The sequence below is a fragment of the Myodes glareolus genome, chromosome 23 (genome assembly GCF_982192425.1).
Source record: "Myodes glareolus chromosome 23, mMyoGla1.1, whole genome shotgun sequence".
Classification (NCBI taxonomy): Eukaryota; Metazoa; Chordata; class Mammalia; order Rodentia; family Cricetidae; genus Myodes; species Myodes glareolus.
In genome coordinates, this window is record NC_142048.1 from 32,346,723 (window position 1) to 32,373,278 (window position 26,556).

Genomic DNA, 26,556 nt, shown 5'->3' on the forward strand with positions numbered 1-26,556 from the left:
TGGCTCAGCAGCTGGAAATATTTATATTGTTTGGCTAAGTCTAAATATGAAACATAAATTTAACTAACACACATACACAGTCACTCAAAAAAACAGAAGTAAACAGCAGAAGAAACTGTATCAGGTATAGCCTCTTGGTTTAGATAAAGTAAATGCAGGAAAACAAATGATTTTATGCTTGTTATATATTATTTTAATTTGTGACTAGAAGAAAATTAGGAAACTTATTCGTATCTTTTAAAGTACCTTATAGTTTTATAACTTACTATGAAAAAGATTAAAGTATTTTAAAGATTATAAAATATAAAAGTAAGTGTTTCAGATTATTTTGTTTTTGAGACAGGGTCTCCTTGTATAGCCTTGGCGGTCCTTGAAATCAGAGAGATCTGTCCACGTTTGCTTCCAGAGTACTGGGATTAAATACTTATGTCACATACCTAGGTCTAAATAAATGCACTAATTTTTCAATAAATGTTTTTCTAATTATGAAAATGATGGTGGAAAAGCGCACACTCTGATAGCTTTCAGAAGACTCTTGTGTTCAGTGGCTGAGACAGGACAGGTGTTTGTAACAGAATACCTGACTGTCGTGTTCGTTTTCTTCTGTAGTTTCAGTGTTAGCCTGAAGTGAAGTCTGAACATCCACAGGACTCTCTTCAAAGTCTTCCATTTCTTCATCCTCATTTTCATCTTCTCCACTTCCATAGTTAGTTAAAGCCTGACTTTCAGCTTTAGACAGATCTAAGTTGATTACACACAAATTTTAGTAACTCACAATCTTCAGGATGGGGGTGTACAGATGAAGTCTCACTGTGTTGCTGGTTCTAACTTCTGAACTGAAGTTATCCCACTACCTCAGTCTCCTACTGTTGTGCATCACCACATCACCCCATGCAAACTTAGTAATGGTGACTGTCTATTGTATCACTGAGTGACACAGGTACTGTATATACTATATCTGAAGTATTCAAATCAGTGTACACTTCAAAACTGTGGTGCAGAATAGGAAGGTAATTTAATCAGGTTACATAGATCATTCAGTCAAAATGATACTGGGACTGAAATCTCAGTGCATCACTATGTATGTAAAAATATGTCTCAAAGCCTTTAAACTTACTAATAGACACTGGACACATTTCACTTTCTTCATCTTCCTCTTGATCAGAAACATCAGATCTTACATTTTTGGGACCTTTGGCATCATATGCCTCAGAAGTCTGAGTCTGTTTAACTGTTTCAGTCTCATCCTTGTCCTGTAAACAGTGTAAATAATAATTAACTCTTGGAGTACTTTAGAAAAGTATATACGGTAAAGCTTTCATAGTAATAATAACCACCCTGTTATAAAGAGTTACTTCTGACATTCTAGTTTTGTTTTACAAGAAAAACTTTGGTTTGTCAGAAGAAAAGACATTAAACCACATACTTTACTTATAAAAAGAATTAAGATAAAAGGTGTTAAAATTGTGTTTTGTTCTACAAGCATTATTTATAGACACAAGTTAGCACATACTTTGTCTTCATCATCAATCTCTCCAGCAGGTGAGCCATGATCGCCTTCAAGAATCCTTTTGGCCTAATAGCAAATCAATTAAATAGAGTTCAGCAGGAATACTTATGTAATTCCAGTTTTCTAATCTTAATAAGACAGCAAATCAGCTTTTTTTTCTCTATCATTATTTACATCTAAACCACTGGAATTACTTACTCAATTGTCAAAAATAAGTGTGCTTGCACACCAATCTAAGACATTATTTTCCTCTCAATGTCTATCTTTCTAAATAAATATTTATGTATATTGTGTGTGTGTGCCTGTGGAGATCAGAGAATAGCCTCATGTATTAGTCCTTATTAGTGTAGTGTGTGTGTACACCTGTAGAGATCAAAGGATAACCATCTCTACCTTGAGATGGGCCAAATTTTTGTTTCCTACTATATACCTAGACAAATTGGTTGTTAAGTTCTATCTCTATGGTATCACTTCCATTCTTATCACATGACTTTCTTTGCAATAGCTTGGTTCAGAACCTATAAGCATTCCAGACAAGTACCCTACCACCAACCTCTATTACCAGCTCACATTTCTACTCTACTTAGAGGACTTTTGCCTTTATGGCCCTGTTTTGTTCAACTGCTCAACTCTGCCTTAGAATCACTACACTGAATTTTCTCTCTATGCAAAGCTTTCCTCCTTCCTCAGGATGAACTCCTGTCTTTCAGGTCTACACTCTATTTTTGCCCCTGCAAGAGTCTCAGGAGACTGCCTATCTAACGCAGACTAAACGACCTCTTTCCAGGAATTACTATGGTATTCTGACACTTTATTTTCCTTATGTATTTAGCAATGGTTGAAATGAATCCTGTCTAGAATAAAAACAGGAGCACTATAGAAAAAATGGCCTAACTCTATTTTAGAATCTAAGTTAGATGGGTTTCTCTGTCTGCATCCTGGCCCGCTTTCCTATCTCGTGGCCAGAGAATAAGCAAAGGGCGCCTACAAGGAAAACCTCCTAGTAAGTCTTCTGCGGAGAAGTAACTGATCCAGTCTCACATGCAGTCATGATTAACAAGGCAGAAAAACTAGAGCCCTAGCCAATGGACAGATGCTTGTTGGCTGGAAGTAACTTCCTTGTGATACATATTCTTGGAGACTCTCTGGCATTTGGCAACAGCCATCATAGGAAAGCTGACCAGGAACTAGATTCAGGTTCTTTCCTCTTTGGAGCTCACAGTAAGCAATACTGAAGTGAACTGGACACCTCACAACTCAGAGTTAGCATCCATTCCTGTCTGCACTTTTGCTCTCCCCTTTGTGGTAATCCTAAGTTTAGTATGTAGTCCAAGTACTGATTTACACACTTGACTATGGTTTTACTAAAAATAACTGTTCTTGTTGAGGTCAAATGAGAGTTTATTTACTAATAATGATCAACGACTGTAATTTCAGGCTAATGATAGCTATTCTTAAAAGCAAAGGGAAAGTTACCTCTTTAGCATAAGACTGTATCACTCCAGCTGCTTCCATCTTCCTTTTGCATCTCTGTTTAACAGCTATACTATTATTATCCAAGTCTTGCATGAGCTTAAAGAAAGCCAACTCATTAAACAGCACTTCAGATATTTCTACAAGAAGATCTTCTCCACAGTCTTTCAGTTTTCTGCCTGCAAATTTTGCTAGTGAATCCTATTTAAACATAAAACAAACAATTTTAAGGTCATAGTAAACTTCAACTGTGGATAAAACAATACAGGTGGTTTAAAAGATTAAACTATAATACTTGCCTAGAGAAAACCAGTATTCCTAATATTTTATATGTATATACACATAGACTTTGGCTTTTCTGAGATTTTAATACTCTATTTCTCCTTTCCTTTTCCTTCCTCCAAACCCTCCCACATACCCTTCCTTTCACCCTTACTTCAATATATTGTCACACACACACACAGTGTGTGTGTATGTGTGTGTGTGTGTGTGTACATAAATAAGCAGAACCTGTAGTTCTTTGTGTATGACTGAGACCTCCTGGAGTTCCCCATCCACATTAGCATGTCTACTGCCATTGTCTGTGTTCCAATACTTTTCAAAGTATTGGAAAACCTGAAACTAAAGTATCGCTATGAAATATTCTATTACAAAGCAGACATCTTGCTAGCCCCATTTAGAGTATAAACAAGGGGAAGAAAAAATATATAGTCATCTATAAATATAGTACTTCCTTAATATAAATCTTAGGCACAAAAGAATAAAACAGACTCCTAATCTCCCAAAAGTTCCCAGGGAGTACATGTAGGAACTATATATGCACTACAGCATTGAATACATTAAATACAATGTGAGGAAAAACTCTTTTCCTCATCAACATGGTGCCAAATACTGCTAGTTTCTTCCTTTACATTTAGCCAACCAGTCATTTTCATTTAAAATTTTCTCCAGAATAAGTTTGTAAGTAAGCATTAGTTCTACACAAAAGGAAACAAAGCATTATCATATGAGTAATTGTGCTATTTTATATAAAGGACTTCCCTTTTTTTTTCTTGCAAAAATATGGGCTATGCTACTTAGAGAAAAGGTAAACTACAATGTTGTGTCACATTAGCTACTGACCCAAAGAATGCAACACAGAAACACTATCTATACAGCCACAGAAATAGCATGTATGCTAAGAGACTTGCAACACAAAACTTCTGAATGGAGTTCAGAAAAAAAATTAAAAGACAATACTTTAAGGTCTAGCTCATGAAAGAAAGCAGAGACACAGGGAGGGAAGAACGGGAGCGAGAAAAAACATTCTAGGTAGTATTTAATTTAACTTTTGTTCTTAAATAGATATGACCTTGTAGGAAAAAAAAAAAACCAGGAAGAAAATGAAAGTGGTTTAGCAGCATGCCTAGCCTCTATCTAGTACATCTCTTCCTCCTTTTCCTTCTTAGCTCTCTCCCACTTTACCTGCTATATGAAACAAACACCTACTGCCACTGTCATGTCCCCTGGGACACAAAAATCTTCTCTAGATAAGAATCCCAGCCTCAACATAATTTAAAGTTGAAGTTTATCTGTGCATTAGAAAGTAATTACTAGAGGTTAGACAGTATGGAAGGGAAGGAAATAAAGGAAGTCAGATAACAGGTATAAAACAAATAGGTTCATTATAAGTTCTGTTTTGTCATAGTGGCACTGCCACAGTTCACGGTAACCTATAACCTTCACCTATTATGAATATCTAGACGAGAGGAGATTCAAAGGCTCCAAATAGAACAGATAAGGAGAGTGAAATGCCCAATTATCAAACACATACTAACAGTTACTTATATGATATAAGCAAGATTATTCATGTTCTAAAAAGTTTCTCTAATTAGAGGCTGGTTTCTAGCTTCTAAAATTTCTCATTATTTAAAATTAAATCAGATGAATTGAGTCCATTAATAAGGAGGAAAGGGAGTGGGGGGAGTGGGAGGGTGTTGAGAGGAGGGGCGGAAATGGAAACTTTTATAATTTAATAAAATTACTTTCTAAGAAAAAAAATAAAAAATAAACCAGCAAGGATTTAGTCAGCTGTATACCTGAACTTGCCAGATCTGATCATCTTTCTGACAAGTTTCATTCTTACCTAAGATGTTATTATGCCTAAATACAGGACATTGATTAAAATGTATGGGCCAATTAAAGCAGCTTCACTTGCCAGATTTAACTGGTAGCTACTCACACTGTCAAATCAATCAAGAGGAGTTTCTTTGTCATTCCTAGAGCATAATTACACCATTTCAGTAAGGATTGTGTTAGTCCTATGAGAAGTTAATTAAACCATTTCTTAAAGAACAGTGTTCTAGAGCACTCCTTGCACCATGTAGACCACTCTTACTGGTCTGTCCTTTATTCATGTCACAGAAAAAAGCAGAATCTCTGTGACAGGGTTGAAACTCTGTGGAAAGATGAGTGCATCAAGTAGAAACTTCCCCAGGCAGGAGAAGACGAGCTTATTGCCAAGGAAAGGAAGAGCTCTAGTAGTTAACAAGACTAGAATGCTGTCGGGAGCTGCTGAAGAATCCATGAGAAAGCTACAGGTGGCACAAGCTATTTCTAGACAAGCCTTTACTTGTGTGTATTGCTGGGGAGATAGAGCAGACAGGGCCAAAGTGGCCATGAAAATAACCGACATGAAGAATAAGATAGGTCACACTTTCTTATGTGAGAAAGAACGGCTAAGAGCAGAAGAAAATTAAGAAGCTTAAAGCAGCAGTGTTCAGGTTTTCTTAATCATATAATAATAAATAAGTTTTCTTCTCCATAAAACAAAAAAAAATAAAATTAAATCAGAGCATGCTTTTCTTTCAGTCTTAAACTATTTGCATGGTAGAATATCAAACCAGATTAAAGAACAAATTCCACAGGAGTGGAACTGAACGAGACCCCTAGGACAGAGAGAACTGGAGGAAACAAGCTCCACCAGGAGCAGAAGCCAGGAGCAAACCCAGCCCTGGGAACCAAACGAGTCCTGGGACACTGGCCGACCAGGATTGAGCCAACTACCTGACTCAGAGTCTGTGATCTCCACCTGAACCAGAGTGGGACTGAACCAGCTACCTAGGACACAGAGAGAACAAGCTCCACCAGGGCAAAAGCCAGAAGCAAACCCAGTCCCAGGACACAGATCAGGATTGAGCCAGCAACCAGATCCAGAGTCAACGATCTCCACAGGAACAGGTATAGAGGAGTAACAGTGAGCCAGAGCCAGAGACTGCTAGGGTCCGGATGTGAATCCGGGACCTTCAAGGGAGTAGACCTAAACTAACACCCCTATGGGTCTGGGCAGGAGGCTAGGACCTCCCAGTAACTAGGCCGGAGCCAGGACCTCTGCCAGCCTGGGTATGAGTGAACCTGGGTCTTCCGAGGGAATAGGCAGGAACCAGAGATCTCGGAGGGGCCAGGTGCGAGTCTGGGACCTCAGAGAGAGTAGCAAGGACCTCTGTGGGTTCGGGCATTGTTCTGGGACATCAAAGGAAATAGGCAGGAACCTGAAACCCCTGTGGGTCCAAGCATGAGTCTGGGACCTCTGAGGAAGTAAGCAGGTCTTCTGCGGGTTTGGGTGCATCTGAGTCTGGGACCTCTTAGGCAGTAGACAGGAACCAGAAACCTTTCCAGGTCCAAACTCCAACTCAGGGACTTCTGCTGAGGGAATCCTGACCCGGATTTACAGAAATAGGTTAAAGCCTAGGCCAAAGTTGCCCTGAGGCAAGGAACTCCACCTTGGGCAACAAATTCCACAGGAGTGGAACTGAAAGGGGCTCCTAGGACAGAGCAGAAGCCAGGAGCAAATCCGGCCCTGGGAGCTAACCCAGAACAGTGGCGGATCAGGACTGAGCCAACGACCACATCCAGAGTCAGCGATCTCCACCAGAACAGGTCCAACTCCAAGCCAGGGACTTCTGCAGGAGGGGATCCAGACCAGGATTTACAGAAACAGATTAAAGCCAGCAACCTAGGCCAAAGTAGGCCTAAGACAGCAAACTCCAAGGGAGCAGACAGGAGCACTGAGCTACCTCTAGGAACAGGAATAACCAACAGGGTAACTAGAACTGTGACACTGACTGTACCACGAGAAACAACCATCTGAGCTTTGGATTCACTGGCACCTAGAAGATTATTCACCAGAATCTCAGATAGCCTATCCGAGGAAAAGATGAGTAGAAAAGGTAAAATCACACGCTACACCACAAAGAGCAACAAGATACCAGTAAAACCTAAAGACCCTACAAAGGCAAGTCCTGAACAACCAAATATGGATGAACCAGAGGAAAATGATCTAAAAAAATAGCCTCAAGAGAATGTTTGAAATTCTTAAAGATGAAATGAGAAATTCCCTTAAAAAAATGGAGGAAAAAAACCAAACAAAAATTGCAAGGTATCAGCAAATCACTTAAAGAAAACCAAGAAAAAGAAATCATTTATAAAAGAAACTATTCAAGGACTTGAAAACTGAGATAGAAACAATAGAGAAAACACAAGCCGAAGGAATTATAGAAACAGAAATCATGAGAAAAAGATCAGGAACCAGAAATGCACGCATGAACAGCAGAATACAAGAAATAGAAGAGAGAATCTCAAGCGCTGAAAATACAATAAAGGAAATACTCATCAGTTTAAAAAAAACATTAAATTTAACAAAAGCTTAACCCAAAATATCAATGAAATATGGGACATCATAAAAAAACCAAATCTTAGATTAATAGGTATAGAAGTTCAACTCAAAGGCACAGAAAATTTATTTAAAAAATCATAAAAGAAGACTTTCCCTACCTAAGAAAGATATGCCTATGAAGATACAAGAAGCTTACAGAACACCAAATAGACTGGATCAAAAAAAAAAGTCCTCTCGCCACATAATAATCAAAACACTAAACATACAGAGTAAAGAAAGAATATTAAGAGCTGCAATGGAAAAAGGCCAAGTAACATATAAAGGTAGACCTACTAGAATTACATGTGACTTCTCAGTGGAGACAATGAAAGCAAGAAGGTCATGGTCAAGCATTATGCAGACATTAAGAGAACATGGATGCCAGCCCAGACTACTATATCCAGCAAAACTATCAATCACCATAGAAGGACAAAACAATCCCAGAGAACTTAGACAACAATGCAGACACTAAGAGAGACTCACATAGATATAATCTACATGGGAAGTAGAAAGTAGAAAAAGACAAGATCTCCTGAATAAATTGGGAGTATAGGGACCTTGGGGAAGGATTGAAGGGGGGAGGGGATACTTAAGGAAATGTTCAACATCCTAAGTCATCAGAAAAATGCAAATCAAAACAACTCTGAGATTCCATCTTACACCTGTAAGAATGGCCAAGATCAAAAACACTGATGACAACTTATGCTGGAGAGGTTGTGGGGAAAAGGAAACACTCCTGCATTGCTGGTGGGAATGCAAGCTGGTACAACCACTTTGGATGTCAGTGTGGCGATTTCTCAGAAAATTAGGAAACAACCTTCCTCAAGACCCAATAATACCACTTTTGGGTACATATCCAAAGGATGCCCAATCGTGTAACAAGGACATGTGCTCAACTATGTTCATAGTAGCTTTGTTTGTCATAGCCAGAACCTGGAAACAACATAAATGCCCCTCAATCGAAGACTGGATAAGGAAAATGTGGTACATTTACACAATGGAGTACTACACAGCAGAAAAAAAATAACGACATCTTGAATTTTGCAGGAAAAAAGAATGGAGCTAGAAAACATTATTTTGAGTGAGGTAGGCCAGACATAGAAAGACAAGTATCACATGTACTCACTCATAAGTGGTTTTTAAACATAAAGCAAAGAAAACCAGCCTACAAATCACAATCCCATAGAAGTTAGGTAACAATGAGGACACTAAGAGAGACATACATAAACGTAATCTACATGGGAAGTAGAAAGTAGAAAAAGACAAGATCTCCTGAGTAAATTGGGAGTATAGGGACCTTGGGGAGAATTGAAGGGGTGAGGGGAGCAGAGAAAAATGTGGGAGCTCAATAAATATCAATTAAAAAAAGTTGTAGAAAAAAAAAACAGATTAAAATATTTTGTTCACGTGTATGTATCTATGAGGATATGCCAAGAATGTACAAATGCTTAAAACAAAAAATAAAACAAAAAGAGAGAGTGGCTAACTCCTAAGCTGCTGAAGTTGGAGTCACAGGCAGTTGTGAGTGATCTGACATGGGTGCTGAGAATAAAACCCAGATCTTCTAAAAGAGCAGCAAGTGCTCTTAACAGCTGAGTCATCTCTCCAGCTCCTTCAAACCAATAAAATATTTTTGGAGTTAGGATAAGTCTCAGAGATGGCCACATTAAATGAAAATACAGAAAGGCCTCTTACAATTTTTAACTAAGTAAAGAGATAATATTACAATGCCATCCAAAATGAATATTACAATGGATTCTTGAATAAGTTGTATAATACCAGAAAATGACAATAGAACTCTAACAAAATGGTATGGAGGTAACAAGCAAAAATAAACTCTTACCTGTAATATACTTCCTAGTTGTTTATGAAAGAACTTGACAAACTCTTTGCTCTCATCATTTTGTTGGGTAAGGGTCAAAACCATACGTCTTACTGAAGTGAGAAGTTGAGAAGAACACACTTCATCCATGTGTTCCTAAGAAAAACCCCAGTAGGTTAGGATGTAAACTCATCTATTATTTAAAAAGTATTAATCTACACAATTTGAAATTTGTTTCTCTTGCATAGTTTCTCATTTTCCAGAGATACTGGTCAGTCTCTACAGTATATACAGTGAAAGGTTTGGGGATTTTAACCCATACACTAGAAAACGACCAATAAAAGAAATTTTCTATTCCAATACTTTCTATCACTTCCCATCTGTACTAAGGAGAATTATGCATGCTGACCTTCCAACTTGTCTATCTTCCTGATTATAGTTCATAATTTCAACCATGTTTACAATCTTACCAACCTTCTACCTAATTTCCTCTCTATTATGTCTATGGTGTTTCAAATAAGAATGGCTTACAGAGGCTCATAGAGTTGAATCTTAGCCACCGTGGAGTGGATTGCTTGGATAGGATTAGAAGGTTTAGGAAGTGCGGTCTTATTGAAGAATGGGTATTACCGGGGATAGGGCTTTCAGGTTTCAAAAGCTCATGCCAGGTCCAATCTCTCTCTGCCTACTGCTAATGACTCTCAACAACTCCTGCCACACTTGCAATGCCAGTCATCATGCATGAACTATTCCTCTGGAACTGTAAGCAAGCCCTCAATTAAATGCTTTTTCTCTTGCCATGCTCATGGTGTCCTCCTAACAGTTGCTAGTAACTACACCGGCAATACCTGTACCCATACCAATAACTAAAACTGCCTCTAAATATTATGAGATGTCTTCTAACTTCTTTAAAATAACATATAGAACATGTTTCTTCTTAACTGCACCTTAGAAACCATGTGGAAAAAAAAAGTGTGGTGGCATACGTATGATTCTAGCACTTGGAGAGGGAGGCAGGAGAAGACGGTTTTTAGTTCTAGGCCAACCATGGTTATATACTAAAACTCTGTCGCAAAAAAACCTAAACTATATGTGAATTATGAAATAAACTTTAGCCTGATTAGCTTCTTAAGGTCAGTCTAGAGCAGACCTGTAACAAGTACTTTCAAGATTCTCATCTCCTTTTCTGCTATTAATCCATTTAAGCAGGTCCTGTCACCCTTTCTCCAAGTCAAATTCCACTCTTCCACTAACAATAAGGTGGCCAAACTACACGAGACCAAAGGTTGACCTAAGTACATAATAAACATAAATAAGTTCATGTGCCAAGGCAGTTCGTTTCTGCAAGGGGCCAAAGACTAGTAAGTGATTTCTTAAGATGGTGTCTCATTACATAGCTCAAGCTGACCTTTGACTCTTGACACTCTTGCTTCAGCCTACTGACTACTGGAACTACAGGAATGTACCACCATGCTTGGTTTCTAATAAGTCAACATAGACAACATATTAAAAAGATAAATTACATTAAAAAAATACCATTAACTAAAATATCATCACTTTTCCAATATTGTAATCATTTAGAAAAAAATATTTTACCACCTAGAAAGATTCCTCATGCTTTCCCTTTTCTGATTTTCCTTCTTTAAAACTGAATGAGTATGTGTAGAGGCCTGAGTGCATGTATGTGCACCACACTGGTTCCCAGTGTCTGAGGCCAGAAGATGGTGGGAGAGCCCCTGGAATTGTATTTACTTGTGAAACAACACGCTGAGTGCTAGGAACCCAACTTGGGTTCTCAGTAAGAGCAGCAAATTCTCTTAACCACTGAGTCATCTCTCCAAGCACAGATTAAACCCAAAACAACAATGGGTGACTTTAATATCATACGTTACCAAAGACAGATCATTCTGATAAAAAAAATAGGCACATCTGAGTTAAATGACATTATAGACCAAGTATATCTAACAGACATCTTACAATGCTTTGAGCATTGTTTTCTTTTAACCTTACTATTCTTTTGCTTAGATAGTCTGGTTTTCTGTTTTAATGGTCTTCTCTCTCTCTCCTCTGTGTGTATGTATGTGTGTGTGTATGTGTGTGTGTTTCTCTCGAAATTTTTTGCTGTTTTCTGTTTGTTTTAGTCTATTCTGGTTTGTTTACTTGCCTGTTTTCTAAAGAGAAATAAAAGAAGGCATGGAACTGGATGGGTACGGAGGATCTAGGAGAAGATGAGGGAGCATAAATAATGAGAATATACTGTATGGGAAAAAAACTATTTAAAAAAAAGTAACAGGAAGAAAAATTTAAAATGAGCCCATGACAGTATATTTTATAGTTTTCCATATATGGGTGAAATGCAAACTACATTTTCATTTCCAATTTTTAAAATTTCCAACATTTAAAATTTTTACTTTAGATGAAAAGAGTGCAATTTAAAAATTCTTATTTTAGATGAAAACATAAGATGCAATTTCAGAAAGCAATTCACTTCTTCAACTAGCCTACAACTCACTATGTATAGTTGGCCTCAATCTCAGAGTTCTGCCTATTTATGCCTCCTGAGTGTCAGAATAGCATGCAACACTACTACACCCAACCAAATTTCACTTGTACACTTTTTTCCTTTGCCCTGTTAATAGCATTATTTACAAGTACATATTATATAGACACTATTAGCAATTATATATACTGGTTTATTTTTTAAAATTGTTTACCTTCAAAAAAGGAATGACTTCTTTCATAATTGCTTTAATTTGGCGGTCCAGTTGTTGAGTATCAATTCTAGGACACGGGACAGCAGAAACATCACTTATAGGTTGTGACGAAACATGATTCTCAATAATCGGAGTTTCTACTTTTTAAGAAAAAGGATATATCAGCAAAAGTCAATGACAAACATAGATATACACACATTTATATAACATCTTATTAGAATGTTATAATAAATTTATTCTAAAATAAAACAAAGGAAAAAACAAGTATTTTAGCAGTCCTTATAATCTAAAGAAAGCAGTAATAAAACCACTAGTATTAAATAAAAAGGGTTTTAACTTTTTTTTTGTAAACACAGAATGGCAAGTACATAGTTCAGACTAGTCCTGAATTTGCAATGTAGCCAATACTAGACTTAAACTATAATCCTCCTGCTACAACCTGTTGAGTTCTGTGATTACAGCTATACCCAGCTAGCTTTAGTTTTTATATGCAACTTTTGATTATTACTTCTCAACACTCTAAAAACACACCTTCTAAATTACTGACTGTGGTAGTGGCAGCAGCACCATCTTCATCCTCAATGACCCTGCAAGTACATCTCATATTTGAGTTACTTTCAGTCTCAGTCTTCATGCGTTCATATTCTCTCATTCTGGCTAATGCTTGATCCAAGTGAATCACGGTATTACCTGAATTTGGAACAGAAATATTCCTAGAATATGTAAAAGCAATCTTTTCCCATACTCTCAAAAATAAAAAATCTAAACACAAGGAAGTAAAATCAGTTTTTTAAAGACCTATTTTTATATGTGTACGGATATGTACATGTATGTGTGAGAGAATGTCACTGAGGTCGGGAAAAGGAGTTACAGGCATTTGTAGTGCTACAGCAGTAGTTAACCACCTGATATAGGTGCTCTTAACTGCTGAACTATCTCTCCAGCCCAGAATTAGCTTTGAAAGAATTTCCCTTTACTGTACTAATGAGGCACTTCATGGACATCTTCATCAGCTATTTGTTTAATCCTTAAATGACCCTACAATGACAGCACTTAAGTAGCTTGTTTCAGATTGCATAACCAGTTAAGTAAAGGGATTGTTATAAAATTTGAGTTTTTATCTCAAACTATTAGCTTCACATTTTTATTGAAAACACGTTTGGAGAAACCATGGATTTTCCTCAATAACTAAGTAGATGATCTTTCTCCTTAAGAAAAAATAAAGTTTCATTTAAAAAGCAAAACTACTATACTTCATATTTAAAAGGTCAATGTTTTTCCCAAGAAGATAGGAAACTAGACAGGGGTCCTACTTCTTCAGTATTTGCACACCTACAGAGAATGGATAATTTGTTCCAGGTCAAGGAATAAACAAGAGTCATGGATTTAGACTGATGGATTTTTTTGTGTGTGTTCATCCTAGTTATTTCCTTAGTCAACAACTCAAAGACTGCCAAGAGATCATCTTAAAGTCATATGCAAGATTAAGAAAGCTCTGCTTACCTAGATCATCTGTTGCAAAAGGCTCAAAGTTGGAAGATATGGACATGACACTCACATTATCAGCATCGTTTTGTTCACTTATTTTGTGTGTTTCTCTTTCAAAGTTCTTCTCGAAAGTTTCCTAAGTTAAGCAAAAATCACTAAATATTCCATTGAAAGCACTAAATAGTCCATCTAACACAGAAACTGTTATTTCCATAAAACTATATACCAAAAAGGGTACTAAGAAGTTGCATGAGTAATCTACCCAGACAAGACCACAATAAAACCCATTATTAAGACATTAAAAACATTAAAATATTAAGTAATCTTGGAGAACTTTCTTGATAAATAAAAATAACAAAGACAACTCTCATTAAAAATTATAAATTGATAGTTAACATTTTAAATTATCTTTACATTCTAATTGACACTTATATCTCTAGATCCTTACTATATGTGTATCATTTGAAGTGGCACTTCAATTGTATTTTAATAAATAAAACTTGCCCGAGGGATCAGAAGAGTAAAACCAGCCCACTGGCCAGGCTTACAAACCAGGCAGCAATTAACACACGCCTTTTATCCCAGCAGCCACTCTAGCTGCCACAGAAACCAGGCGGTGGTGCACACCCTTAATCCCAGAACTAGAGAGGATTATAAAACGGAAGAAGACAGTTCTCAGTCAGTCTTATTCTGAGATTCCCGGAGGCAGGATTGTCATTTTCAGACTGATGTAGAAGTAAGAGCCAGTGGCTGGCTGCTTTACTTTTCTGACCTTTAAGTTAAACTCCCAATTTCTGTCTCTGAGTTTTTATTAATCGTGCTTTACTCATTGTCTTATATCTGAAGAATTATAAGACATTCATATTTATAAAATTATATTTTATTTGGCACAACATTTAGTAATGTACCTTTCGGACAAATGGATACACTTATATAATCAGCTTCTCTAAAGATAAAGATCATTAGCTTGACATGGTGGTGTTAGTCATAGCACTTAGGAAACAGAGGCAGACAGATCTCTGTGAGTTCACCAGTGAGGCCTCTAAAGGGAGTTCTAGGTTAGCCAAGGCTAAACAGTGAGACCCTCTCTCCAAAAAAATAATATATATTAAACACACACACACACACACATATATATATACATATATAAAACACATATATACATAGCATATATAATTTCCATCAGCTAAGTTCCTTTTGCATCCTCTATAGTTAACCTCTATCATCTCTCATCCACACAATTTTTATCACTTGATATCAGTTGTTCCCAAGTTATTTCAATGTCCAATAATCCTTAATATAATCTAGTAATTTCTTCTCCTTCCCCCAAATGAATGAATAAATAAATACATGAATAGTCATGTCATTTTTAATTTCCCCAAAAAAGGAACATACCATTTTCAGATCATTGTAATAATTTATCAAAGTACTAAGTACTCATTTCCTAATTTTCATCTAACACTATAAAAATGGAAACTAGGGACTGAATCGTTCCCAAGTTATCACAATGCCCAGTAATCAGCAACCACCAGGTTCAATGAGAGATGTTGTCTCAAAAGACAATGTAGAAAGCAATTTAGGAAGACATTCTATATCAACTCCAGGGTTCCATACACAGGTGCACAAACACATCTACTACACACACATTCACATACACATTATGACACATATACATTATATGTGCATAAGTACAACAAAACATAAGTTATATACTTTTTAGACACAGGTTTGTCTAAAGCACAAGATTTAGAGCATGAAGAACAATTTTAAGTGGAAAGGTGAGTTAAAGAAGTACTGTCTTCAACATGAGTATAGGAGCAAAAAATGAGAGGAAATCGTCAATTGTTTCCAAGTACATTATTCTATCTAAAAAAGAGACAAAAATATCCTTTTGGAGAAATTTCATCTTCAGAAAACATTGTGTTAACATTACAAGAGTGAGAAAAATCACAACAATGTTGAGTCCAACCCTTTACTTAGAAGCAGATGTCTGCTTATAAATTATTTTATTCTTACTCAGGTGCTTTGAGTTATTTAAGAAAGCCATTTGCTATACAAGACCCATAATCTCAATGCCTGAACCTGTAAATAGGCCACTCCCAAGTATCTGGCATATAAAAGTATCCTACCATTTTCTATGGTTTTTTATACTTGATTAAAATATTTGTCTAAGTAGAATACATTAAATTACATTTATTATTTTTTGAATGATTTTCTTTTGTCCAGGTTTTTCTGTGATCTGACTGGTATTTGAACTACTAAATGTTCTCAAGAACACAACAAAGACTTATTAAATACCCATTAAAGATATGTGTGGCTATTGTAGGATTCTTTTAGTTTTTGTTGTTGTTGTTGAGACAGGATTTCTCTGTGTAACAGCCCTAACTGTCTTGGAACTAACTCTGTAGACCAGGCTGCCAGGCTTCTGTGAACTCAAAGAGATCTGTCTACCTCTGCCTCCGGAGTGCTGGAATTAAAGGTGTGGGCCACCACTGCCCAGCTATTGCAAGATTCTTAATTTATCATTTGTTAAAGCTCAATATCAACTATATGATCTAACTTCAACTTTTGTTTATTATACATTGACAGTAGGTCCACATTTAACATATCATATTGGCTTACATCATCAGTAGTAGCAAGGCTTTCACTTGGAGTAAGTTCTGAGTTTGATGCTACCCAAGTACCAGAATTCACGGACTTTACATTTTCTCCTTCTTTTTCATCACTTTCAGAAATATGTCTGGAAACAATATCCTAAATAAGGAAATAAACACATTTATATAAAACATACACACACATATATATGTTTAACTCCAAATTTATGTTACAAATTTAAAATTCAAGGGATATGGAAGAAAAAATAAAGTATTTTTCATAGATTAAATAAGATATATATATATATATATATATATATACCACAGAAAATGCATGTAAAGATATAAGAAGTTTAAAATAAAATGGTGCAAAAAAAAAAAACAGAACAAATCTAACAGCATAGAGAGCAAGGATGTGCCTCACTTAAGAAAGTTATCATGGATAAGCATGGAGTAAACTGATAGAATATGAGGTACCATATACCTGCAATGCATATAAAGCCCTCTGTCTCAAGTAGTCTGTATTAAGCAGTTGCAGCTCATGGAAAAGTTCAATAAGAAAATGTGGACGAGACTCATTTTGAGAAATTAATGTAGCTACTTCAGAATAAATAGTATCCCGTAAAGCTTCAAACATGGAAAAATCACTTCCAGTTTCTGGAAGATAAAAAAGATCAAGAAAACAACAATATAATACCTTCATATTAACTTCTATTAATCTGTATCATTTTCTAAGCTTTAATTGAACATAATTCAATTTCTAGACTTTAAAAAATAATCCTAAAATATCGAGATAAATAGTATGTATTAAAATATTTAAATTCAATAATAGCAATATCTGATGCCACATAGAATATCAATTATGAATTAAAATTAATATTAAATTAACCTCAATAAAAAATTGACCAGATGAGGTATAGCCTACCCAGGTTGTGGAACATAAGAAAGGGCTGCAAGTTAAAACTAGCCGCCTGGGTTACATAGCCAAAAACTGGCTGAAAACAACTTGAAAAATTGTATGTACTTCATGGGACTAATCACTGAAATCTATAAGCACTTGAATGCAATAAGCTAGATTAACATAACTTTGGTTTATTTTGGTAATACGAACTTCATTTAAAAAATAGGAAATCTGCTTATTAATATTGAGAAAAAATATTACAGCATGACACTGTATAATTATGCCATAACTGGTCAATTTCACTACAATGTCATAATTACATAACTGGTTCAAATCAGAGCAGAAGGTGCCCTACTACAGTTGCTAGTTTTATAGACACTTCACATCACTGTCTTATTTAGCTAAAATACTGTCCCATAAACTGATGACAACATTTTTAAAGCCATACTCTTTTTTTGGGGGGGGTAGGGGTCTGTAGTGATGGAAACCAGTCTCAGGGTCTCTGAATAATATGCTTAGCCTTAAACTCTTTTCAGGAGACAAATAAGAAATTTTGTGTTCTCTCTAGTAACAGAAACAAAAACAAAAACAGCTCACACCCAAGTGGTTCTTCTAACTGCAAAATTCGGTAATCTTTCTAGAACAACAGTAAAACTTGCAAGTATCTAGTTAAATACGTTTCTTCAAAAATAATGATTCTAAGAAAAATAAAAAAAGTTGAGTTTCAATATATGTTGCTTTTTAAAAAGCATGCAAAGAACATGAATATATAATCATTTTTGCAGACAGGGATAAGATAATGCAGAAATAATGTATTCTAATGAAAAACAATAAGCTCTGCACTAACTGGCTACGTTACATGAGTAAGTGTTCATTTCCACAACGTAAAAGACATGCAAACTAGCCAATCTTTCTTTAAGATGGTTGTGCATTTTTAAAGGTGATGGATTAAAGTTCTTCTCACAGTTTCATAGTTTAATATATCCACATGTGATGTATCATAATAAAGGTAACACTAACTAAAATAGGAATGAAAACCAAGACATCTCCATTTCAAGGAAGGAAAATCCAGACCAGGATACTACTTATTACGTAAATGTTCAATCCACATATGGCAAAATAATCAAAGTTTAATTTTTAAAATGTTTCTTTCAAAGCTTTAAAGTAATGGCTTAATAGTTTGAGAAGATAAAAAGTATTATTCTACAACAAAATTATTCCTAATTACAACCTTCATTTCATTTATTTTATGCCATTAGAAGTTTTAAATTTCATGTCAGCCTTCCCCCCTTAACTAAAATTAATGCTAAAAAACTCCCTAATCACTGCCAACCTAATTCAGATTCTATTACTTTACATCCAGTATAATTGTCAGGTCTGGATTCTTGTTTTGCTTGACATTTTGGTTATGAACTAAGCCTTTAACAGCTCAGCCAATGCTCTCACCTATGTTTAACTTTCTTTAGAAACCCCTAAGGATTCAAATAGGACTTTACTTTCCATTCATATATTACTACAGGAGGAGCTAAAATGTTTTTAAAATTGTAAACCATATGAATCACATTAAATAAAAAATCTCTCTCATTACTGCTGCAATGGGGGTAAAATACTTTTTAATTCTAATTCATATAAAACTGTATCTAATACAAATATGTATTTTGGAGTTAACATTTTGGAATATTTCTAAATTTCTAAGATCTTTATTAATTTTAGTCTATGCCCATCATAGTTTGATTTTTTTTTGATTTTTCTTTTCAGATATTGACAGGTAGCAAAAAAAATAGCTATGGTATAAAAACAGCTGTATCTACTTACAAAAAAATAATGCTTTTTGCTATTTCAGATACATGAAACAAACAAATTTCAAACACTATTACAAAAACAGTCAGTTTCTATCACTTTTACAGATGTGTTGGCTAGATTTCACGTTAACAAAACAACAAAGGTACCCAGTTTTCCCAACAGTAAATTATACGTAAAAGACTGTAGAATATGACTTTCTTATCTCTATAAGTTCAGTACATACATACACTAAATTAAATCCAAAAAAGAAAAGAAATTCAAGGGTTGGAAAGATGACTCAACAGTTAAGAGTACTAGCTGTCCTAGGAGGACTCAGGCTCAGTTCCCAGGGCCCACATGGTGGCTAGCAACTATCTGTAGGTCCAGCGCCGGGCATTCAACTCACAGTAATACATGTAGGCAAAGAACCCACACACAACACATAAAACTAAAGAACAAAACAAGTTGGGTCTAGTAGCACATGCGTTTAATTCCAGCACACAGGAAGCAGAGGGAGGTGGTTCTCAAGTTCAAGGCCATCCTGGTCTACACAGAAAGCTCCAGGACAGCCAGGGCTCTCTGTACAGAGACCCTGACTAATAAAACAAAACCAACCAAACAAAAAATTCAGGCTAACATATGAATTTTAGGATCAAAACAGAAAGGTAACAAACATGGACACCAAAATTAGAAGAGTGTTACCTGGCGCTTCATCACAAGCATTTCTGTTAGATTTGCTAGCTTGGTCTAGTATTTTAGCACAAGCTGTAGGAAAGGACAGACACAAGAGGAACATAAAATGTCTATGTGTTGTAAAGACAGCCTTTATAGTAAGTGACTGAAAAAATAAATAAATTAAAAATGTAATGACAAGTCATTGCAAGGAATAGTTTATGCTTTATCTGCAAACAGTCTCGTCAGAAGGGCAGGAGAGATGATGCAGTGGTTAAGAGTAAGCACTAGACCTCTCAGAGGACCCATGATCGATTCTCAACACTCACAACGTGGCTCACAACCACCTATAAACTACAGTCCCAGGGACCTGATGCTCTCTACTCACTTCCTCAAGGACCTCACGGGGTACCTAAACAAAACATCCATAGACATAATTCTTTTATTTAAAAAATGGAAGTAATCTCAGTAAAGAAACTCTGCTATAAACTAAATGACAGTCATAGTGAAGTACTGTCATTTCGGGAGGAGCCTATTTTCCCGCGGGAGAAGAGGAAACCATAATCCAATAAAAACAATAAATGTTGCACTCTAGCTAGCAAAGTCACAATAAGCATCATCAATAAACACTGCAGGGAATCTCAGGGTCACAATAAATGAAAAACATGTATTTTAGAATATTAAGGAGTAGCATATTTAGCATGTTTTTACACTCAAAATATTTAATTCACCAAAATTCAATAATTTTTTGAGACAGGCTATTACTATGTTCCCCTGGCTGGTAGACAACTCAATTATGTGGACGAAACTGGCCACCAACTCACACAGATATGCCTGTCTCTGACCTTTGAGTATTAGGATTAGCGCCATGTGCCACCATGCTTGAATTTTTTAAAAAATAACAATAAAATTGGGAATACTAACTTTCAATGGAAGTGATAATACTAAATTTTTTATGAAGTCATTCAATTTTGCGGCCTTTCTCAACTCCCACTCAACTCTTTCACAGTACCACTTTTGGGTAAAAAATAGTGAAAAGAGATGAAAATTTAAAAATTTTGCTGGGCCCAGTACAACAAAATTTTTTTTTCAAAAGAATCCTGTACAGTTGAAAGTTCAGTGCTATTAACTCCTAGCAATATAAGCTTGAGAAAGCTATTTCAAAATACAAGCACATGTGAAGTTTCTATTCTAATTACAAAGCTAACAACTATTAGTAAACATAGATGAGCTTATAGTTTATAAACTACTGCAAATATTTTGACACAATTTCTTCTATCCTTGTTTTCCTTTACATTTTTATTCATACATAGCTGAAATTAGACTGTTGAGCCAACACTTAACCCTCAATTTTGGTTTCTCACTTCTGCTCCCTTAGGGTGAATTCCAAAAAATAGATACTAAGTTAAGGGTATCGTTTTCCAAATTTTATAAGAAAGTTAATTTCATATTGACAGTCTTTTAACAGTGCTGGAAGAAAACAGGTATCTTCCCTGTAATTCCACAACTGCAAAATGAAAATAAAGTAATGACATTATGAGGCTCAAATGGCATGGGTAAAATTTTTATAAAACAAAAATTTGTAAATAATAAAGTATGACAAAAATGGTAGCTGACATCATTTTTCATCAAAAGAGACAAATGAAGACTATGAATCTCTCTGTATTTGAGACGTACCTATTCTTTAAAAAAAAAAAATCAGTAAAATATAGGTGCTGATTTGAAGTAGCCCACAAGTGACTCAGTTTCCATCAGGAGTCCATTCTAGCTCAAAACTCAGAGTTCAAGCTTGCCTGTTCTGCTCGCTCCTGTATCCTTAAATGCTGTGAGACAGCTCTGATTAAGCCCATGGGAAAGAGCATTTTGCCCATGAGAAAAGAACATACTAGCTAGTAGAAAGATTACTGCTGATGCCAAACCTTAGGGAACATTCAGATAGAAGAAACTGCTTGTTCAAGGAATGGTCTTGTGGTTAGATATCAACTGTGCTGTGCTGTGCTGTGCTTTGTTCTGCTTTTGTGTATAAGCAGGCTCTGAAATAAACTTGGGGCTGGCTGTGCAGAGTAAGTTGGCAGTCCCCCGAATCTATCTTATGTTTTCTGCCTCAATTTCTCTCAACATTTCTTTAGCCTTAGCACCCCCTTCCAGATACCCTGGCTGACTTTGTTGGGGAGGGCTCTGACTCTGACTTAAAGTAAAATGGTAACAGTGATTGACTCTAGTCAATGAACACTTACTAAAAGCATACCACCTATCACGTATTATACCAACATTTAGTGTAAAAATATAAACAGTAGTTGTTATCAAAGTACACAAAAATTTAAAATAATTTAATATTAAATTGTGACTCAGATAATGGAAAATAACAAGCAAGAATGGAAATGAAAGGGAAAGCTGGTCAACCTTAGATTCAGACACAAGATTCCAGAATTAAAATTTCACTTAAGAATGAAAGTAGCTGGGCAGTGGTGGCTCAGGAGGCAGAGGCAGGCAGATTTCTGTGAGTTGGAGGCCAGCCTGGTCTACAAGAGCTAGTTCCAGGACAGGCTCCAAAGCTACAGAGAAACCCTGTCTTGAAAAAACAAAAACAAATCAAAACAACAACAAAAGAATGAAAGGAACATAAACAACAACAAAACAAAAACAAAAAAAAAACAGGCAAAAAGGAGATGGATGTGATATGGGAAAGATAACAGCTGATGGCTGGTAAGCTGAAAAATAACATGGCAGCATGGGAATGCTCTGATTCAGTACCACTAAAAAAAGTTTAAGGCAGAGGCTCCATTTGTTATACAAAAGGATGCACACTTTAGCACAGGCATGTTGCAGCAAATGTTTTAAGAAGGGAAGTAATGAGATTTCATATCAAATCCTATTTAGGTAAGAGTTTCAAATTTTCAACTAGGAATTCCATATATATTATCAATTATTTGTTTTAGAAGAATTTAAATGTGTAGATATAATAAAGAGATCAAAGCAACAAAAAACAGTTCCAGTTTACATTTCTCTATGATTAAAACATTTCAAATAAAAAACTCTGTGAAAGCCTACTGTTAAAACTTGCTTTAGTGTAGCTTTTCAAATTTAAGATGAATTCCTTGGATTAAAATAAATGAAAAAAAGGAACATACCTGAAGATATTTCTGCAGACCTACTATATTTTATTATTTTTTCCAGCTGTTCATGATTCTTTCTGCTGAATAATTTTGCTTTAACAGGCTCTTCAGTCTGGGCTGAATGTCTGTTCCTACTTTTGCAAGGTTCACATGTGCTAGACACACTGGCACTTTCATACCCTCGGGTAAAAAAAGTGACAGCTGTTATCAGTTGCAGCTAACATCCCTGGAAGGGAACTGGTTTCCACAGTAAAACAGTATGAGTCGCTCGATTTAGAGCGGTATAGCAGTCTGACATAAACAGAATACAAAGTAATGTCTTTGAATACCTTCGAAATAACCTTCAGAAGGGTAGAGTAAGAAGAATCAATTCTAACAGTCCAATTACATCTTTTGATTTGTATTGTAACACTTCAACTGAAAGTAAAGCTATGGGAAATCTTATGAGATCTGAATTCTCTACTGGACTTCAAGTTAACATGCTTTCAATGTTAGGAAACACAAAACAGAAACACTACTAAATTTTCTTCCTAAGGTTTTTAAACTTCACATTCATTGTGTTATGTGTCACAACTCAATTTCTTTCCTTCTCCATAGATAGATAGTTGTATCTATCCTTTTCTCACTGAATTGAAATATATGCTGATCAATATATTAACCCTCACATTTCACTCTGTCTTATTTTTGACACAGTTTTAGTCTATTCTCAGATCATTTTTATTCTTTTGGTCACAGAAATGATGCAGTATGTTTTGTAAAGCAAGCCAGATTTAGCTTCTTTCCTTGATTACTTTTAGATATTTATTCTTCTATGTATGCTGAGGCCTTTTTGTGGTTAAGTTTCAAAAACAACCCAAGGCAATGCAAAATAGACTAAAATTAAATGCACTTAATTTGAAGAAGACTTGTATTTAATTTTATACATTTCCATCTTGGAAGGAGCTACATTTTATAATCTTTTTATATTACCCAAAATATATAGCTTTTTAGAAATCTACTATTTTTCTTGTTACTAAATGTTTGTTCACTTACTCAGTCCCCAACTACTTCATCAGTTTATCTTAACATTAATTTCTTCCAGTATATTTGGGTTTTGTCTAGTACACCAAAAACAAAATAAAAGAACAAAAACTGAAACTAACAGAAACAAGTATTTCTCCTTACTAATAGTCATTCCAATTATTCCTGGTCCTAAGTTTCCAAATAAAGATAACCAGATAAACAGGTTAGTAGTAGAGACGGTCCCTCTTTAGTTTCCTATATGTCTGTGAAGTATTTCCATTCTACACTACAAGAGACACTGGTTAATGGCTTTATTATTCTCTACTATTTTTGCTTTCTTTTGTTTCATTAGGAATGACTTCAAATCTAACCTACCACTATGGATATGACTTTTTTCCTGGCAACAAATCATGAGAGTGTTTCTGAAGTAAATTTAACAGTCAATTGTGTAATATTCTTTTGATATATTAGCAGTTGCTAATACTTTATTAATTTTTTATTTTGATAGATGGTCTTGTTCTAATAGCTTAACCTGCCCTTGAACTTGTAGCAACCCTCCTGCATCAGCCACTTTACCTTTCAATTATATACTGAGATTAGTCTGTGTATATGTGTTTGTAGGTATACCTCACAGCTGAGTAGTGGTGGTACATGCCTTTTAACACAGCACTTGGGAGGCTGAGGCAGGAAGATCTCTGAATTACTACAGGCTAGCCTGGTCTACATATTGAATTCCAGAAACACACAAAGAAATCTTATCTCAAAAAACAAATCCAAAACAAAAAACATCACAAAGTATCTATATGTTTTTATCCTTTCTCCATGTCTGTCTATTTTTGGTTCTTTGTGACATGATCTGGTATCACTTTATAGCTCACATACTCATCAGATTCACAGCAATCTTCTTGACTCACCTCTACAGTACTGTGGTTGCAAGTGTATGCAACCATGCCTACCTACTGTACGGTCTTCTTGTCTGTCTTTACACAAAGTTCATCTATTATGAGTAAAATGTTGTTTCCATGGTTTGCTTCAGACAAAGCCTGCTCTCTTAGCTGAATACAGAATCCTTAAATTGCAGTCCCAGTCCACTGTAACTTGCACCTCTTATTTTGTTTGCTTGCTTTGTTTTAATAAATTGGACACAGATCCAGACAGCTTTAAGAAGAAAGTCGTCGGGCTGGGCAATGGTGATGCACACCTTTAATCCCAGCACTCGGGAGGCAGAGACAGGCAGATCTCTGTGAGTTCAAGCCCAGCCTGGTCTACAAAAGCCAGTTCCAGAACATGATTAAAGACCCAAATTAAAATTATTAAAGGTAAGGGCTAGCTTTCTTTTTAATTTTTATATTATATTTTAAATTTTATTTATTATGTATATGTTTAGCTAAGTCAGCATGTAGAGGTCTAGACCAACTTTGGGGAATCTCTCCTTCCACAATGGGGATCTCAGGGATGGAACTTAGATCACTAAGCTTAGTGGCAAGCATCTTTCCCTGATATGCCTGCCATCTTTCCTATCTGAAAGGAAAGAAGATCTGAATTTCTAAGTTACGGTACGAATGTGTAACTAAGGAGTGAGGGCATTTGGGGGTTGTTGTTTTGTTACTGAGACAGTATCTCATAATGAGCCAAGTTGGCTTCAAACTTGCAATTCTTCAGCCTCTTAAGTAACTTCAATTATAGATGTCAGCAAACAGGTTAAGTTTCTTCAAGGGAAACAGCAGAATTAGTAATGTTACTACTTCATATTAACACTGGCCAAGTGAGACAAGACAGTATCGTGAAAGAAAGCATGAGTAACACACGATACTTCGAGGTTCTTATCTCTAATTTCTGACCACAACTCTCTTATGTCTGGGTCTGTTTTACTCAACATGACCGAAACACCTATAATGGCACTTCTACTTATGCCTTTACAGATGGGAAATGCATCAGCCATGGTATTCTGGAGGCCCTGAACATATCCAAACAGTCACTGAAGGAAGAGCTAACCCACTGTTTATCAGTTTCCTGGAACACAGGGATGCTATGTGGCCATTTCTCACTTCCCTCTCTCTCTGGGAGGCTGTCAAGAAAAAAAAAGATGCATGCTTACACCCTCACAAATTCTAATGAAACATGAGAATTTTCTGTCTCACTCCTGCAGGACATCAGTGGACTATAAAATGGCTAAAGATGAAGCTGTGCCCTCCTTCATTTTGTTCCAGTGTTGTTCTTGAATCTTGGTACAATGTATACTGATTTTATTAGTATAGGTGGGCTTCAACAGTCTGTGCATTTCTAATAAGTTTATAGATGTCAATGCTCCTTATCAATGGCTTATATTCTAAATAGCAAGAGTTTAGTTGACCAATTTTTTTCTGTCATACATTATCAACTTTAGTGTTATACTGTTTGATTCTGCTATAAATGGTGCTTCAACAATGGCAGTGAATGCCAGTTGAACAAATGTGAATGTATTATTTGGGCAGGTATCTTTAAAATGGCATAAGAGGGATGACAGTACAAAGGTCAGAATAACAATCTTTGCCCTAACATAAAAAAGCTTAGCCATATTTATATGACGTTGACAGAATAGCCATAATCAGCAATACAAATGACAACAAATATTGGTGAAGATGCTGTGACAGGGGACCTCTTATAAACTGTTAATGGGTATGCTAATCCAAAGGATGGAGTATGGAAAGCTCTACGGAAGCCTACTATCTCAAAATCCATTTGCAAAATATAACTGGAGTGATAGTGGAATACATGTGCTATGAAAGAAGGAAGGGTATACTGGAGGT

General features: G+C 35.8%; 1 protein-coding gene across 24 annotated transcripts in view; it reads right to left on the reverse strand.

The window, feature by feature from the left end:
* Nucleotides 1-26,556, reverse strand: part of Pcm1 (pericentriolar material 1) — a 92,668-nt gene that overhangs the window by 7,646 nt on the left and 58,466 nt on the right. For 8 of the 24 annotated variants that reach the window (XM_085680228.2, XM_085680223.2, XM_085680226.2 and 5 more), the window contains 12 exons: nt 22,781-22,945; nt 19,680-19,742; nt 16,779-16,951; nt 16,323-16,454; nt 13,716-13,836; nt 12,744-12,902; nt 12,213-12,352; nt 9,520-9,654; nt 2,987-3,184; nt 1,514-1,576; nt 1,118-1,253; nt 581-741 (listed from right to left, as the gene is read on the reverse strand). In XM_085680228.2, coding sequence (XP_085536354.2) covers nt 581-741; nt 1,118-1,253; nt 1,514-1,576; nt 2,987-3,184; nt 9,520-9,654; nt 12,213-12,352; nt 12,744-12,902; nt 13,716-13,836; nt 16,323-16,454; nt 16,779-16,951; nt 19,680-19,742; nt 22,781-22,945 — 1,646 coding nt within the window. The remainder of the gene's footprint in view (nt 1-580; nt 742-1,117; nt 1,254-1,513; nt 1,577-2,986; nt 3,185-9,519; nt 9,655-12,212; nt 12,353-12,743; nt 12,903-13,715; nt 13,837-16,322; nt 16,455-16,778; nt 16,952-19,679; nt 19,743-22,780; nt 22,946-26,556) is intronic. The other 16 variants (XM_085680229.2, XM_048441696.3, XM_048441708.3 and 13 more) reach the window with 7 other exon arrangements.